This window comes from Corylus avellana, chromosome 10, assembly GCF_965113065.1.
Source record: "Corylus avellana chromosome 10, dhCorAvel1.hap1.2, whole genome shotgun sequence".
Taxonomy (NCBI): domain Eukaryota; kingdom Viridiplantae; phylum Streptophyta; class Magnoliopsida; order Fagales; family Betulaceae; genus Corylus; species Corylus avellana.
The window spans coordinates 11,396,584-11,415,918 of record NC_142499.1 but is presented as its reverse complement, the minus strand read 5'-3'; the positions used below and the strand labels follow the sequence as shown (position 1 = coordinate 11,415,918).

At 38.3% G+C, this 19,335-nt stretch overlaps 1 protein-coding gene across 1 annotated transcript; it reads left to right on the top strand.

Annotated features, from left to right (window-relative positions):
* Positions 1-166: 166 nt before the first annotated feature.
* On the top strand, positions 167-9,794 carry LOC148583357 (uncharacterized). Its single transcript, XM_088511377.1, has 4 exons — positions 167-1,459; positions 3,005-3,135; positions 3,741-4,173; positions 9,528-9,794. The coding sequence occupies exons 1-4, from the start codon at positions 167-169 to the stop codon at positions 9,792-9,794; spliced, it is 2,124 nt and encodes a 707-aa protein (XP_088367503.1).
* Positions 9,795-19,335: the final 9,541 nt, after the last annotated feature.

Genomic DNA, 19,335 nt, shown 5'->3' with positions numbered 1-19,335 from the left:
ACATCCTGCATCTTCGTCACAATCATCGCTGGAGGAAACGATGAAGGCATTCATACAATCGAATAGCCAGACCATACAAGAGCTCAAAAACTCTACCATGGCAAATACCCAAGCAATAGATGAAGTAAAGAATGCCACCATGGTTAACACCCAAGCAATTGCGAAGATGGAGAGTCAGATTGGACAGATAGCCAATCACTTGGGTGAGAGAGAAAAAGGGAAATTGCCCAGTCAGCCCGTGCCCAACCCAAAAGGTCAATATATGGTTGGGAATTCCTCAAATCCTGCACACGGACAAGAACATGTGCAAGCAATTGTCACTCTGAGGTCAGGAAGACAAGTGGACAATCAAGTGGCTGAGAAAGAAGAAGACCCTGCAGGGCAAGAAAAGGAAAAGAGTGGCAACAAAGAGAAGAGAGATGTCGAGCCATCTACAGCCACACCCATTATTGAGGACCCTCCTAGGTCATTTATGCCGAAAGCACCTTACCCTGAAAGGTTGCAAGCCCCCAAGAAAGGAGGGAAGTTTGAGGACATTCTAGAAGTGTTCAAGCAAGTCCAAATCAATATTCCATTTTTGGACGCCATCCAACAAGTGCCTTCTTATGCGAAGTTCTTGAAGGATTTGATCACAGTTAAGAGAAGAACAAATGTCCCAAAGAAAGCATTTCTGATCGAGCAAGTTAGCTCCATCCTTCAGTGCAAGTTGCCCATTAAGTATAAGGACCCTGGGTGTCCTACCATCTCTTGCACGATAGGAGTCAGTCGAATTGAGAAGGCTCTTTTAGATCTTGGGGCAAGTGTGAATCTCCTACCCTATTCAGTTTACCTACAATTAGGGTTAGGGGAACTGAAGCCCACGTCCATGACACTTCAATTGGCTGATAGGTCAGTTAAGATACCACGGGGAATCATTGAGGATGTTTTGATCAAGGTGGATAAGTTTTACTTCCCCGTGGACTTCATTGTGCTAGACACAGAGCCGGTCAAGAATGTTGGCATTCAAATACCGGTGATTCTAGGGCGACCATTCTTAGCTACGGCTAACGCCCTGATTAATTGTAGGACAGGGGTGATGAAGATTTCCTTCGGAAATATGACAGTGGAGCTGAATATCTTTGATATCAGCAAACAACCATTGGAGTATGATGAAGTGAGAAATGTATGCTTGATAGAGGAGATTATGGAAGAGACAGTGAATGAATCAAGCATAGAAGACCCCTTGGAGGCATGCTTTGCTCAGTTCGGAGAGGATTTAGATTTGGACAAGTTGCTTGAGCAAGCAGATGCAATTTTGGAGACTGCTCCTCTGGTGAGCAGTGAGACGGAGGAGACAACAACACTTGATCCCCCAAAGAAGGAACTTAAGCCTCTACCGGATAACCTTAAGTATAAGTTCCTAGGTCCAGCAGATTCTTTGCCTGTGATTATAGCTTCGGATTTGGTTGATGCTCAAGAGGAAAAATTGCTAGAGGTGTTAAGACAGCACAAGGAAGCTATCGGTTGGACCATTGAGGATATCAAGGGGATCAGTCCCTCGGTGGTGATGCACAAGATACATTTAGAGGAGAATGCCAAGCCATCGAGGGAGCCACATAGAAGGTTAAACCCAACTATGCAAGAGGTTGTGAGGGCTGAAGTGATTAAGTTGTTGGATGCAGGGATCATTTAGCCAATCTCGGATAGCAAGTGGGTAAGCCCAATTCATGTTGTGCCAAAGCGGGCTGGATTGACGGTAGTAAAGAACAAGGATGATGAGTTGGTCCCAACTCGTATTCAGTCCGGATGGAGAGTTTGCATAGACTACCGCAAGCTAAATGCCGCCACAAGGAAGGATCATTTTCCACTCCCATTCATTGATCAGATGGTGGAACGTTTGGCTGGGCACGCATACTATTGCTTCTTGGATGGTTATTCTGGATATAACCAGGTCCCTGTGGACCCCAAAGACCAGGAGAAGACGACATTTACCTGTCCTTTTGGGACTTTCGCCTACCGTCGCATGCCCTTTGGGTTATGCAACGCACCCGCTACTTTTCAGCGGTGCATGATTAGTATTTTTTCTGACATGGTAGAGCGTTTCTTAGAGATTTTCATGGGCGATTTCTCTGTCTTTGGTTCATCCTTTGATGAGTGTTTGCACCGCCTGACTTTGGTATTAGTACGTTGCAAGGAGAAGAACCTGGTGCTCAATTGGGAGAAGTGCCATTTTATGGTCAAGCAAGGTATTGTATTGGGGCACGTCATATCTCAGAGGGGGATTGAGGTTGATAAAGCGAAGGTGGATTTGATTTCCAACCTTCCACCCCCACGTACAGTGAAGGAGGTTCGCTCTTTTCTGGGCCATGCAGGATTCTACAGGCGGTTTATCCAAGACTTTAGCAAGATTGCCAGGCCTTTGTGCAAGTTGTTGGTGAAGGATGCCCCATTTGTATTTGATGAGGATTGCCAGAGAGCATTTGGGGACCTTAAGAGCATTCTGACGTCCACACCCATTATTCAGCCACCCAATTGGGGTGTACCTTTTGAGATCATGTGTGACGCATCGGATTATGCCGTTGGAGCTGTTTTGGGGCAGCGTATTGATAGACTCCCCCATGTCATTTACTATGCGAGCAGAACTCTGAACGATGCACAACTCAACTACTCCACCACGGAGAAGGAGTTGTTGGCAGTCGTTTTTGCGCTAGACAAGTTCAGATCCTATTTGCTAGGATCTAAAGTCATCATCTTTTCGGATCACGCAGCATTGAAGTATCTTTTTTCCAAAAAAGATGCTAAATCTCGTCTGATCCGATGGATTTTGCTACTTCAGGAGTTTGACATAGAAATTCAGGACAAGAAGGGTTCCGAAAATGTGATGGCGGATCATTTGTCTAGATTGACTGTGGATTACACTGAGGACGCCAGCCCCATTTCGGAGACTTTCCCTGATGAGCAATTGATGCACATTGCTCATGAGCCCGCACCATGGTTTGCTGACATAGTGAACTATCTTGTCACCGGCCAACTGCCTCAGCAGTGGGGGCAACAAGATAGGTCCAAATTTTTGTCCGTGGTGAAACATTTTTTCTGGGACGATCCTTACCTGTTCAAGTATTGTCCCGATCAGATCATTAGGAGGTGTATACCTGAGCATGACCAATCCAATGTCATCTCCTTTTGTCATGATCATGCTTGTGGAGGCTATTTCAGTGCTAAGAAGACCACTGCCAAGATTTTGCAGTGTAGATTCTATTGGCCTACCCTTTTCAGAGACGCCCACGCTTATTGTTATCTTGTGAGCGTTGTCAGAAGCTAGGGAGTATCTCTAGAAGGAATATGATGCCCCTCAGTCCCATTCTGATTGTTGAGATTTTTGACGTATGGGGCATCGATTTCATGGGACCTTTCCCGAACTCCTTTGGCTATCTGTACATCTTGGTTGCTGTGGACTATGTGTCCAAATGGGTGGAGGCGGTTGCATGCAAGACCAATGACCACAGAGTTGTGGTCCAGTTTTTGAGAGACACTATCTTTGCTCGTTTTGGTACGCCTCGAGCAATTATAAGTGATGGAGGTAAGCATTTTTGCAATCGAATTTTTGAGCAGTTTATGAAGAAGTATTTCATCACACATAAGGTTGCCACCCCGTATCACCCAAAGACGAGTGGACAGGTTGAAGTTTCCAATCGCGAGATCAAGCATATTTTGGAAAAGACGGTAAACCCCAATCGAAAAGATTGGTCTATGCGATTGAGTGACGCACTGTGGGCATATAGGACAGCTTTCAAGACCCCGATTGGGATGTCACCCTATCGGCTTGTGTACGGGAAGGCATGTCATCTTCCCGTGGAGTTGGAGCATAGAGCATATTGGGCCATCAAGCAGCTGAACTTCAATCTTTTGAAGGCTGGCTCACAAAGGAAGCTCCAACTCAATGAATTAGAGGAGCTGAGGAATGATGCTTATGAGTCTGCACGGTTGTACAAGGCACAGATGAAGAAGGCTCATGACCAGAGCATTTTGAGACGATCTTTTGAGCCTGGTGAGAAAGTCCTTCTTTACAATTCACGGCTGCATCTTTTTCCAGGCAAGTTGAAATCTCGGTGGACAGGCCCATTTATCATTCGGACAGTTTTTCCTCATGGGGCCATCGAGATTGAGGATCCTCAGAATGGTAACACCTTCAAGGTAAATGGACAGAGATTAAAACCATTCTTAGAATTGAGGAGTAAGGAGATTGAGACGACATTGTTGGAGGATCCGAGTTATTCTGAGTGATTGTCGTCTTTTGTGGAGAGTCTGGCTGAAGACTTAAAACTTAGCGCTTGTGGGAGGCAACCCTCATTCTTTCCCTTACCATTTTATCTTGTTTGTTTGTTTCTGTTGTGTTTTTCAGGGCAAGTGTCTGCCATTCAAGTTTGGGGGAGCATTCTCCTATGTTACACCCGACTTGCGCCGCGCACCTGGTATTGTATCTCTGGACCCATTGGGGACAATGTGTCATTTTAGTTTGGGGAGTGGGGTAGACATTTCTCTGTCTTTTTCCTTAATTATTCGTGTTGTTTTGTTATATATATATATATATATATATATATATATAAAATAAAAAAATAAAAAATAAAAAAAATCTGCTATGTTATTGATTAAGCAAGGATAACACCTATTCTGTGGTTTGCATGTCATTGGTCTGTTTAGCATTTTGAACACAACATGTCAGTAGGAATCTGAGTCTTTTGACTCATTGTTGGATTAGAGATATTTCACATGTTCGAGTTTATCACCACGAGCACACTAGCACAGAATCGGTGAGGTATAAGATTTGACTTGATTAGGGTATATTTTGAGATAGGTAGGATGAAGTGTGATGAAACCATGGCTTGAAAAAAAAAAAAAAAAAAAAATCAAATCAGTTTGAGCTTCTCATTGAGTAACCGGACCTCATGCCCTCACAAAGCATTGAGTGTTCGCGTAAAAAGATGAGAAACCTAACTTGGTTGGTTGTATGGCTAGTTTGGCTTCGTAGCCTAGTTGACTTGAGTAATTAAGCCCTTAGGGATGTTTCTACATCCAGTGCCCTAAAACCATTTGGTTTGGGAGTCTCTGGCCCAACACTCGTTACATGGGTCAATTAGAAAGCTTAAGGAAGCTAAGCATTGCACAGCCTATACAAAAAAAAAAAAAAAAAAAAAAAAAAAAAAAAAATTAAGCCTTGGTTGTTTCATCTGAGCAAATTCCTATCACATCTAAAGTACACCCAAGTTTGAGAATAAATTGAAGCCTCCGGATTTTATGTTAGTCTCACATTGCACTTATTGGAACATGTGTTGTCTCAAATTTCCATCTTTGAGTTGAATGATTTGTGCTTATCTTGATGATGTGATTGTGGTGTTCATTATGATAAACCTACTCATGATGTTAAAAACCATGTGTTTGTGTGGAAGTCCTTGTTTATGAAATAACATAGTGCATAAATATTTGTGGGTATCATTCCTGTTAAACCCTCACGAGACTTCACTCGTCCTCTAGGGATACCTAGGGGTTTAAAAGGCTTGTTGCATGCGCTAAATGCAATCGTATATCCCACGAAAGATGGATTTATCTTTTGTTTTCTGTTTTTCCATTCTTGTTTTTAGTTTTGTATTGCTAAGGGACTAGCAATATGTAAGTTTGGGGGTGTGATAAGTGCTAAAATATTTATATTTTCAGCCCTTAACTTGCATGTTTTAATCCTTTGGTTTTGGTCAATTAGGACATTTTACTGCCTTTTTGTATTTTCTTTGTTTTATAGGCTTTTGGAAGAAAAGAAAGCATTTCTGGAAAAATTCCAAGCTTAAAGGGGCAAATTGGGAAGACCTAGAGGATATGGTTAAGCTTAACCAATCATGGTTAAAGTTTAATCAAATAAAGGAAAGGATTAATTCGGAATTTCTCAATTTGAAGTCAAATCGGATTGGATGCAAAATTGGATTCTGAATACGTCTCGGTATTTTGACCATAACTTTCATCTCAGATATCCTATTGAGGTGATTGAAGCGGCATTGGAAAGCTAACTCAAACTACTACAATTCATTGTGAAATATCATTTTCCCAATTCGGAGCGCCGCAAGGCCAAAATCACGCCGCAAGATAGGACCGCAACTTTGGGCGAATCCTATTCCGATTTGGGCTTAGGTTTTCTTTATCCTAATTGGGCTTGGACTTAAATCTCCGAAATTCCTAGGATTACTAGGGCTTCTAGGGCTCTCCTAAGCCATATAAATAGACCTCTAAGCCTCACAATTGGAAGAGGCCGTTTTAAGCTGAATTACGACGTATTGCCGTGGGGAAGCTTTTGCTTTGTTTTCCATTGTAAGTTTTATTCTTTCGATGATGACAATTCAATTGGTGATTATTTTTGTTATCATGAGAGGCTAAATCTTTCAACTAAGGTTGAAGATGAAGCTTCGTCATTGACAAACTCATGTATTCTCGTATTTTGTTTATACAATTTTGACTTCGAATAAGGATGTTGTAGATTTTCATTCAATTGCTTGATTTATATCTTTTAATTGAATGTGATGAACTATTATGTGTTGGAGTTGGATATTTGATGTGTTTCATCCTTCGGATACATCAAATCATTCGATTGAAATCGGATATCCGTTGTGATTCGTTAACCAAATGGATACATAGGATGATTTAATTTCGAATCGGATATTTGTTGTGATTTGTAAAAATGGGTGGATTCATTGAATGATTTAAACTTGATATTTGTAAAACATCGAATATAGTTTTTCGATTGTAGAAACAAATACGAGAATATAGAGTTAAGATTTGGCGAAGTGAATTCTAAAACCTTAGTGTTCTTTACCATTTTATTTCATTATTTTCTTTAGTTTATATTTTATTTTGCACGACAAAAATCACAAAATTCGGAACTAGGTTAAAATAGAGTTGGTTTAAATAGAAATTGGTTTACACAACACAAATCCCTGTGGATCGACCTCGCACTTGCACACACGCTATATTGCACACGACTCGTGCACTTGCGAGTACAATTAAATTTGTACATCATTTGGGTTTTTAATTTATCAAAACATTGGATATTCATTGTGTTTCGTTCTAACGGATACATTTGATGATTTGGTTTTTAAACTTGATATCTTTTGTGATTTATGCAAAGGATTGATTCATTAAATGATTTAATTAATTTTGAAGCAAATGAGCACATACATAAGATTCTTATTGAGCTTTAATGATAATATTATCTATAACAATCTTGGTGAAAACCAAGAATGTTATGTAGAGAAAATTTGGAAGTATTGATGATCATGAGTATGTGTTATTATGATTTGGTGGGTATGGATTCCAAAACCTTAGTACTTTGTTATTTGATAAATTCCACTTTGTCAATTTATAATTTCCATTAAGATTTAATTAGTTTAGATATATTTGATTTTCATAAACACAAGTCCCTATGGGTTCGACCTTGCACTTGCAACACTATATTGTAAAACGATTCGTGCACTTGTGAATATATTAAAATTTCACAACAAGTTTTATGACACAAAAAAAAAGAAGGCAATAGATATAAAATTAATGCAAACAAACAATTGACAGTGCCTTTCCACTTATGATAGGGTGGAATGAAGGTTTTTAGAAGTGGTGATGCAACGGTAGGGTTTTGCCCCTAGATGGACCTAACTGGTTTTGATGTGTGTTTCTACGGCCAACTATGCAATCATTGTGAATGGAATCCCAAGGGGTAGGATCCTCCCAACTAGGCGGTTAAGACAGGATGACCCAATATCACCTTATTTTGTCCTTCTTTGTGTGGAGGCGTTGAGTTCTATGTTATCACATGCTAACATTTTGGGTCTCCTAACCGGGGTCCCCACTTCCAAACAGGGTCACTGGATAGGTCACCTCTTTTTTTGTGGATGATAGCTTTCAACAATAGAATAATATGACAGAGATATTGAGGAGATATGACGAGGGATTGGGCCAAAAGTTGAACACTACTAAAACAACCATATTCTTTAGCCGGAATACATCAAGGGAGGATAAGGAAAAAAATTTGGATGTGTTCGGGATCCCCGCTACCCAACGGTACGACAAATACTTGGGTCAACCTTATCTTGTGGGAAAATCACGGTTAGCAGCTTTTAAGAATATTATTGATCGAGTGAGGAAGCGCCTACAAGATTGGAAGTTGAAATTTCTTTCCCAAGATGGAAAGGAAGTATTACTAAAGGCAGTTGTTCAAGCTATTCCGACTTATAGCATGAGCGTTTTTCTCCTACCTAAATCTCTTTGCTTGGAGATTAATTCTCTTATGCAAAGGTTTTGGTAGGGTCAACAAGAGAGGGAGAATTAGATCCATTGGATGAGTTGGAAGATGATGGGGTTCTCAAAAAAGCGAGTTGGGGGGGGGGGGGGGGGGGGTGGGGGATTTTACAAGTTTTAATAGAGCTCTTTTGGCCAAACAATTTTGGAGGTTATGGAAGACACTGGATAGTCTAGTAGCACAAATAATGAAGGACAAATATTACCCTAATGATTCCGTGTTGGATGCCAAATTGAGGAGTAAACCTTCTTTTGCTTTGAGGAGCATCCAAGGTGCATGTAGCTTGTTAAGGGAAGGGCTAATATGACGGATTGGGAATGGATAGACAACCCGAATTTGGGAAGATAAATGGCTACTCCTAACCTCAACCTATAAGGTGTATTCTCCTCCATTGCTTTTGGATAAAAAGGCTACTGCCAAGGAGCTGTTTCATGGTGATATGGGGGAGTGGGACCAGAGGCTTCTGTCACAAATTTTTACCCCACAGGATGTAACGCCCCAAGTTCTAGAGGTAGAGCGATTGGGAGCAATTGTAACATATTCATATTTAAACAAAATAAAAATAAAAATTCTCTTAATAAAATTACAAATCCTCCTTATCCTTGATATTAAGATCACCTTTATTCTAAGTAAGTTTCGCTAATGGCAAATTCCGAGGACGGAATTTTTATAAGGGGGGAAGGATGTAATACCCCAAAATTTATACCTAGAATAAAGGTGATCTTAATATCAAGGATAAGGAGGATTTGTAATTTTATTAAGAGAATTTTTATTTTTATTTTGTTTAAATATGAATATGTTACAATTGCTCCCAATCGCTCTACCTCTAGAACTTGGGGCGTTACACAGGAGGTCCAGCTTATTACCTCCATTTCGATTAGCAGTACAAATTAACCTGATCAACTTATGTAGAGGGATTCGAAGAAGGGCCTTTTCACTGTTAGAAATGCGTATTTTATGCAAAAGGAGATCGAATCACACTATCAAGCAGGTGTCTCAACATGGATGGGAGAGAGCAAAGTATGGCAGACCCTATGGCAGCTAAACCTCCCCAATGTGGAGAAAATGTTTCTGTGGCAGGCCTGTCATGATATCCTCCCCACAAGGGATAATTTAAGGAAGCGAGCGGAAAATTCTCAATGACCCAAAGTGCCCCATCTGCGGTATCGAATTGGAGACTTTATTCCACATACTGTGGGATTATACATCAACTAAGGACATATGGGATGGCGGGGCGAGGTTGTTCCAAAAGAGCAGTTACAGTGGTCACAACTTTCTACAAGTTGTTGAGGATATATTCCAGAAAGGAAGAGAAGAGGATATTAGTCTCTTTGTGGGGATCTCTATAAGGCTCTGGCTGCAGCGCAATGAGGTTATTCACGGGGGTCCCTTTCTGAATCCAAACCTGGTGCTTCAAGGGGCTATGCAGTCCATAGAGGAGTACAATCAAACATATTCGCAAGAGGTCAAGGATAGTGTGTAGAACGGGAATAGCTATCCAACGAGTTGGACTGCTCCTCCCTTGGGGTGGTTTAAAGTCAATTGGAACACTGCTTTGGATGTGAAAAAAGGAAGAATGGGTTTCGAGGCAGTAATACGAGACCATACGGGGACGATGATAGCATCGATATGTCATTCAAGGGAAGGGTGTCTAATTCCACAAGCTGCAGAAGCAAATGTGACACTATATGCTATTAATTTCTACTATCATAAGGGTTTTCAGCCTCTTTACAAGGAAGGTAATGCTAAAACAGTTATGGAGAAGGTGCTTTCTATAGAACCCAGGTAGAGCAAAGTAGGGCACCTAGTGGATGATATACGTTCTTCTCTCCAACTATTCTCTCAGTGGAGATAGGGCTATGGACGTCGTGAGACCAATAGGATTTCTCATAGGTTAGCCAAGTTGGCTGGAAGTAACAATATGACCTGTACGTAGTTCAATTGATTGTATTCATGATTTAATTAATTTGGAGCAATTTGCTTTTACTCTGATGTTAAATGAGAAAGTCACTATTTCAAAAAAATATATATATATATATATTGTAACACAGATGGCATGGAGGCTTGGGGCCTTGCAGGGGGCAATATTCGGGATGGACAACCCCACCCCTCTCAAATTTTGTTTTAAAAATTAGAGCTTTTTTTTTTTAAAAAAAAAAATTATTATTATTAAAGATGCCTTCCAAAAAAAATAATGTAATGTAGTTGGACCCTTCTAAAATTAAATTTCTTGTTCCGTTCTTGCAAATTTTGGCCTTCAATAACAATTTCAACTAAAAGCCTCGCTTGTTTTGGTGTAAAATATATTTTTTTAGAAAATATTTTTACATATTCATTCACTTGTATTAACCTATAAATATCACTTTTATTCATAACATAAAAATATTAATACAAAACAACTAAAAAATCAACATGAAAATTATGTTTAATATATACATATTGACCAATGATGATTATATATTTTTAAGTTGGGAGAGCCATAAATAACATCCAACATTATATTTAAACTACCAATAAAAGTTCGATAAAAAATATTATGTGGAATCTTAGTACTAGCAATTTAACCCGCGACTCGTAAACCTCAACACGAACACGACACGTAGTTTTAGGGTTAAGGTTTAGGTTAAATGGTTTCATATCCGTTTATGACTCATTTAATAAACATATCACTCGGGTCAACCCAACACGATCGTTAATTAAACAGGTCACACGGGTCATGTCATGTCACCCGTTAAATTAGTGTGTCGTGTTCGGTTTGACATGTGTGCCCGTTTATTAAATGTGTTAGTTTGTGTAGTGCCTTGTGAAAATCAATTAACTGGTAATTGATTCCATAGTTTGCTTCCCAGCCTTATTCCTCACAGAACAAGACTCAGGGATCATAATCTCTTCTAAGAGAGATACTACAGCGGAAGACTTTCAACCACATGAATAGGAAAGCAATAATTAAATACCATAGTCATAACAACTAAAGTAATGATAAAACATCATAGCATAATAGATCATTAAATGTACTGGTCAAAGACCAATCATCAATATATTACAAACCCAAGATAATTGTCTGAGAAATAACAAGATCAACGCCTAAGCTTAAGTAGTGCTAACATAATAACAATCTCAATCATCTCTACCTGAGTGGATCCTTCATCCTCCCACATGAACTTGAGCCAAATCGGATCAATGTCCTAAAAAATGACCCGAATCAGGTCATTGGCCACCACCAACTGGCTATACGTATCCATCTTCCTCTATGCTAACTAAACCGCACAATTATACATAATGGAGTGGGACAAATAAAGAGATAAGTCTAAAGACTTGGTGCGTAAAAATGCATATGGTACTTATGCCATTTAGTAATGAACTCCCTTTAATAAAGTATGCAACATTTTAAGTATGACAGTTATTCATGAATGTAGTATAGGTATAATACATGCTATAATCATGTGAATCAATGATAGTTCAACTGTATGATCTACTCAAGATATTATCCCTTCTTAGTAGGGTTGGCACTGCCCTAAGGAACCTATAATATAATGCCAGCGCTCCCACCATTGTACGCTACTGTCCATAACACTAATAGCCCGACAGAGTCCGACTTCAGGTGGCCCACACTACTAATGATGTATGTCCTGTCAATGGTGGAACCAGACATTTTATAATGTAGGGGCCCTAAAAAAAAAATTTGGCGGCCTAAAAATTTTTTTTGGCGTCTTAAAAATTTTCTTCACCCTAAAAATTTGGTAATTCACACAATATATGCATCACAAAAAAAATCTATAAAAGTTCATAAATATGTACTCAAATTGATATATTAGAAATGTAACATGTCGACACTGTATCAAAAAGACAGAAATATAAAAAAAGTGTCTAGAACTGCACTTTAGGGTCTCCAATTAAATGCTTAAATTTTAACTACTAATATTCTCAATATTTAATAACCAAAATATCCGAATTACAAGAACACGTAAATTAGGAATTGAGCTTAAAGTACTAACCACAAACGAAATCAGAGAGATATCGAGGAAATTAGGGGAAATTATGGTTGTGGCTAACCTTGATTAAGTTCAAATTAAAGTTTATACAAATATAAGCAATCATTCAAATTAATAAGCAATCATTATAAACGTTAAACAACTAAATAACAAAGGATCTTAACCAAACGGAATCAGAGAGAATCAGAGAAATCGAGTAAATTAGGGTTGCGACTCACTAGATTTCAATTTTCGAAGAAGAATTAAAAAAAGGAAAAAAGGAAAAACAATTAAAAACAAATCCTTGAAGAAGACAGAAACGTGCAAAGAGAGAAAAAAAATTTTAAAAATCATTTTGTAAGTTGTGCACTAAGGTGTGTTGGGACTTGTAGGACGAAAAAGAAAAAGAAAAGTTTAAAAAACTCATCGTAGGGGCCACAGTACAGTGTGTTGGACATTGGGTGAGGAAAATAAGAAGAAATTTGTTTTTTTAAAAAAGAAAAACCTTGCAGGGGTTGTGGCCATTGCCTGCCCTAACGTGGCTCCGCCACTATGTCCTGTAGTAACTCGCCTGTTAAGGCTGTGCTACTCACGAAATAACCATTGGATTCAAGGCCCATATACTACATCCACACACACAATTGACCATAGAGTTAACATGTATCATAAGCCCATGACCGTTATCTCGCATGTACCAGTGTACCATGTCATGCGATGCAATTAGTCTTGTCTGTATTTTACATTCATACTATTACAAGTCGCATCACCTCATTATCTTGTTAAGTAGCACATTTTCTCAAAATGTAGAGTTTATAAAATAGCAAAATGTATTTAATGAGAGTTGTAAAAATGCATGTTTTGGTACACAAAAATAGTCGTGCAATGTGGGAAAGGTAACAGCTAGTATCATGTGAGTTTATTCTCACCCGGGTCGCATAAGTCATCTGAAAATTCCTCCAAAAGGTCCAAGTTCTCCAAATCTATGGAAAGCCTAACATTAGTCATAAGTCTAAGCTAACACGAACCTAGAACATGAAAACGTACAAGGGCTATAGAACAACTGGCCAAAATGGCGTTCCCCTGAAGTGCTTGTGGGGGAGTGCTCGGGCTCCGTGCCGAGCGTTCGACTAGAGAATTCAGGTAAAACCTCATTTGGTCTAATGATCTCCTAAGCATTTCTAAACGGGTTCTAAGGCTACAAAAAGGACCTCTAATACTTTCTAACCCAAAACAACACCTTCATACAACAAGAATAAGTCAAACGCAAATGAATGCTCATAGTAAGATTAAGACCTATGCTTCTAGAGTTCGAATAACTAAGCTACTGAAAAACATAAGCTAGCATAACAAGTTAAGGAAAAACACTAGTGTTCTCTTGTCTGTTTTATTCCAATTGTTTATTTACTCACTTTAATTATAATAAATCTCTTAAATTATTTTTCTTAGGTCTTACAAGTACCACCTTTAATAAAAAATATCAAAATAAAATATAGCGAAAAAACTATATATATATATATATATATATATCATCATTATAAAACCAAAGCACTTTCAAGAATAAATAAACTTACAAATGTACTATACCATCATGAAGAAATTATACAAAAGATATACACAAGTCTACCGCTATATATAAAATTTTCTATGATAGTAGTAATGTTATTAGTTATGACTTTTTAGAGGTAAAACTCTATTTTTGGAAAACACTAAAAATAGATGTTATTATAAATACAAGTTAGAGATATTTTCTAAAATGAGGCTATTATTATAAAAAGGTTAGTTTGGGTTAAACTTGCTGAAAAGTGGATTCACATATTTGCCTGTGAAACTGTTGTAATTTTATAAATATTGTTAGTTTTTTTGTTGTCTAAATTCGGTGATCAAAACAAATGCTTCAAGTACCAAGAATTATCCCCAATGCAAGATTGTCCAGACGCAAAGAAAGGCAGTCCGGACGCGATATCTCGTGAGAAATATCGATCTCCATGCTAGGCTGTCCGGACAGGAAGCAAGCCCGTTCGAATGCAAGTTCCCGAGAGCTTCATCGCAATGCCATCTTCACGCCGTCCACACCCCGTCCAGACACGCCGTGCTGCTGTCTGCAAGCCGTCCGCACCCCGTCCGGACACACCGCGCCAAAAGTCTCAAGTTAGCAATGTTGCCCTAGATCCGTCCGAACACGAATACTCCCTGTCCAGACAACACGTACCTGGTTGTGTTTTAAACGTCTATAAACTGTGTTTAGTTCCGAGGGTATTATGTGCTCATATATGTATACATCTTTATAGAGATAGAGAGATAGAATTTCTATCATAGAGTTTGTGAGAAGCTGAGTTAAGAGAAATTTTATGTTGTGAGCTTTAAATTGTATCACTTGGAGTTTGAGTTATTCCTTTGATAAAACTACGATTGAGAAGTCTATCGATAGGGTCTGATAAATGAGAATCACGTAAAGACGATTGTGAGTTAGGAGACGAGTTGGAGGCTTGTCGATCTTACAGAGCCAAAGACTTGCAAATGGTTGTAAGTGTCCCCGTATATGTAATCTCTGGATAATTTTCTTATAGTGATTTCCTAGGTTTGGCTGCCTCGGAGAGGTTTTATTTTTAGATCGGTTTCAAAAAAGTTTCCTCTTCGTCACCAAAATATCTGTATCTGCGTGATTTATTGTTTTACATATTTTGGTGATTGAATTCTTGTTGCCTCTTATCTTTTAATTCCACATTATTGGTGTTCGGAGTATGCTTAGTGATTTTTCAATTGGTATCAGAGTGGGTTCACTCCGTTAAGGATTAAATTCCCGAGTGAGATCATTGACTCCTTTTTACTATGAGTACATCTCAGTTCCTCATCAATGACTCTTATGGTTTTTTATGAAGTTAAAGATGTATACAAGATAGGTATTGTCAACTGTCCTACGAATACAAAAAGATTTGTAAAGAATTTTAAAGATGTAGAACAGGAAAAAAAGTCTTTAATGACCAAATTGTCTGAATCATATGCCTTGATTGACTTTTTAAATTCTGAGATGTCTATGCTTGTTGAAAATAATATATTACTTGAGAATGATTTGAAAGATTCTAAAGAACTCTCACAAAAATCCCCTAGTGATAATCTGAAAAGTTTTTTTCTGTGTTGATAACAAGCATAGTATGATTGTCGATAATGTTGGTAGCTCTACTTCACATGCTTCTAAATCTGAAAGAAAGACCTTGTTTGTTAAGTCTGTGATGTTAAAGAAGCCAAGGCTAATATAGTCTGTTTGGATAAGGGCAAAACTTTTTATTTGAATAGTTGTGTGAAGCCTAAATCCAAGACTTTTTCTAAGAAATAAACTCAAGCTAAGTTTGTTTCTACATGCCACCATTGTGGGATTATTGATCACATCAGACTAAATTGTTTTTAGTTTAAATCCCAAAGACTTTAGAAAAAAGCGGCTGCTCCTAAAAAAGAAAAATGTGACATAGAGTCGTGTTCGCCTAGATCAAAGTCTAAATATATCCCTTATCGTAAAAGACAACATTCTCAAAGGTTTGTTCCCACCTGTCATCATTGTGGCAAAGTTGGTCATATTCGACCAAATTGTTTTAAATTGAGACCCCATGTGCGTCATAAATCTGGTCCTAAGATTGTTCAAGAGTGGGTTAGGAAGAATTATACCATTCACCCATTAAGGGGGAGTGGTAGTGATCTCACCTTAATTTAGGTGAGTCAACAACATTTGTTTTGCTTATTTTTGAATATCCTAGAACATGTTGTTTTTCTTTACTTTGCATTTTTTTTTTTTTTTTTTTTTTTTTTGCTTTCTTGTTTATGCATTGCATTTTTTTTTTTTTTTGTTACACTTTTTGTGTGAAGATATACATGGTTGTTTTGAGATTCTTGTTTTTAGGCAAATTCATAAAGGACTTTTCGAGAAATTCATATGCCATGATCTTTGAAAGGCTTATAGATGAGATGTTGTGTGCGCACTACCAAGATTTTTGTCTACATGCTAATCAAACGTTCATGAATGAGTAATGTCTTGTGAAGACCTAGAAGTAGTTATTAAACCAAATCATTATTTTGTAGTAGGACTTATAAGATGTGATGAAAGTTTAATGCTAAAGGACATTCATGTATTGCCTGTTGTAATCTCAATTCAAACATGTTGTTTTTCTTTGCTGCCCTTCTTTGTGTTAATTAATTTTTAGGGAAAAATATAAAAAAGCCCCCCCAAACTACCAGCCGTTTGCGATTTAGCCCCTGATGTTCCAAAAGTCATAAAGTAGCCCCCCAAACTACCAAAATGTTGCATTTTGGCCACTCCGTTAGTCAAAACCGTTAGTTTGGACAGGAACCTCGAAACGACGCCGTTTTATTAGGGTTAAGTTACGAAATCGCCCTTATGGGATTTTTTTTTTTTTTTTTTTTTTAAAGCTGGAGCAAAACGGCGCCGTTTTGCTTATGGTTAGGGAACCCTAAGCAAAACGACGCCGTTTTGCTTAGGTTAATAGGTAAATTTTTGGGTTTAGGTTTGTTTAGTTCTCCTTCTTCTCCTTCACGTTCACGTAGGCCCCTTCTCACCCAGTCCCCTGGTTCACCCAGCCCCACGCCCGATTGTCGGTTTCCCCGTTCACGCAGCCCCCCCGCACGGTGCGCTGCTCGATCGTAGCCATCCCCCGGTCACGCAGACCCCCTCGCACGGTGCGCCGCCCGATCGTAGCCATCCCCCGGTCACGCAGCCCCCCTCGCACGGTGCACCGCCCGATCGTAGCCATCCCCCGGTCACGCAGCCCCCACCTAGCCCCGCGCACTGTGCCGACCAGTCATCGCAGTCCCTTCGCGCAGCCCCCCGTTCACGCATCCGGTCCCGTCATCCTAAAGGTAGCCCACTTTCCCGATTGAGTTTTTCCAATGGGTTTGGTTGTTTTGTTGAAGATTTTGTGGAGAATGGGTTTGGTTTGTTTGTAGAAGATTTTTCTGGAGAATGGGTTTGGTTGTTTTGTAGAACATTTTGTGGAGAATGGGTTTGGTTGTTTTGTATATGTATTGATGTTATGATTTAGTGTGAAGGAGAATTCGCTTTATAGTGTCCAAAAGTGATATGGGTCCCTATGTTTAGAATATTTTTGGCTTGTCTGCAGCACAGCCGTTGTTTTTAATATAATTTTTTTTTGGTTAAAAATTGAAAGTTATTGGTTGCTGTGTATATTGTCTGCTTATTGTCGGATGGGTTGGTTTAAAATTTTGCATTCTGCCTTCCCTTTGTTCTGTGGTCCCCCTTGTTGTAATGCATGTCACATGTGGTCCCCTTTATTGTCTGCTGTAAAGGAAAAGAAAGAAGAAAAATCTGAACAAACCATGACAAGCAATACATCATAAGGTGACCGAAAATTAACAAAAAAGAAATGAAATTGTCCAAATGTAGAGCACCCACCTTGCTTCTTTCAACCTACGGCTTGGGTGTCGAACTATAATTTTTGTATGCTACATAACGCCATTTTATTTAAAATGCACTCCCAAATGAGGAACTTTCAACTATTTTTTTTCAAAACACATCTTTGGCTTGCAAATTCTTAAATGAACTCCAATAGAAAGTAGGCATTAAAAAGTTTGGACTATAACCACTCTTTCGCAAAAATTTTGGAATAAGTTAAGTTAAAAAGAAAGTGAAAATGTCTAGGGTTAAACACAAAACACAAATGTCAACGAATTAGTTGCATCCTGAGGCCATGCTTGACTAGCTCCAAAAGGGGTATCCAAATATACACGTTTTTCTCCCTTATGATGTGAGAGTTTCAATATTCAAATATTAGTATTTTCTTCTCTTGTTTTTTTTTTTTTTTTTTTTTTTTCTTTTCATTTTATCTCTCCTTAATTATATGCATCATGCATGCATGGGAGAGGACAAAGATAGGAATATGTCTCACTTTTGTGGTATTTTGTTGCTACTTGTATGCTGCACGTGTTTGAGAATGTCGAAGTTGACAAGGATGAAAATTTTTTAATTTTTAATTTGTGTAAGGGAAGCTTGCATATTTATTTATTGGAAAAAAAAAAATCAGTTAAAGTTACAAAATTGTGTGGTCATTTTGTAACATAAATAAAGTTTGATTGGAAAAAAAATATGTATAGCACTTACTTCATTTTTACTCTAGTAACGTAAATATATATTCTTGAATTATTTTTTTATCGCACATATACAATCATGATAATTTTATAGTGTCGAGTAACCCTACATCCCATCACTATTTCCAACCTCCATCCGCAATGAGTGACGTGGCCATATAAAATAATGTCATATAAAATACTCATATGATCATATGAAGCTTCATGTGCCTTTATAATTGGGTGTGCATAATTAATGATCATATATTGTCTAGATTTGTTTCCGATATGTTCCCTTACTTTAGATTGCATGCCTTGTACAATTTAACGTTAATTATTATTTATATTTTTCCTGTGAAGTGACTTTAAATTAGTTAAAGTTAAATTGTACTTAATAGTAGTTGATATTTACATAAACTTGAATTTCTATTAGTAAATTTTTTTTTTTAATATTTTATTGAGTTGTTAATTTTCTTTACTTCTTTTATTGTTTAGGATGACTATACGAGAGCTTGTGTTTGAAGTGCATTACGGTGGTAAGATTAATAGGGGGTTTACGTGCACATATGTGGGGGGTGAGGTAGATGTGCATGATGAGACGTACGATGAGGACAAGTTGTCATTTTTTGAGATTGAGGATATAGTAAAAAACTATGGATACAAGTCAGGGGATCTGGTGTATTACTTACAACCAGGTTGTACTTTTCAAGGGGGTTTGAAATTAATTTCATCGGATCATAACATCTTGGAAATGGTTGCTGCACATAAAGGGGTACCGGTTATTGAGTTGAAGACGATAATGATGATGATGATGGTGAACATTGTGAAAATAGTAGGATTGATCGAGATGATCCTTATTGGGAAGAAGTATTCGAACCGGACTTGTTTGATGAAGATAGCAATCTACTTGGGCCATCCACGGTAGGAGGAAATGTTGAGGAGGGTGGTGTTGAGGGTAATGAC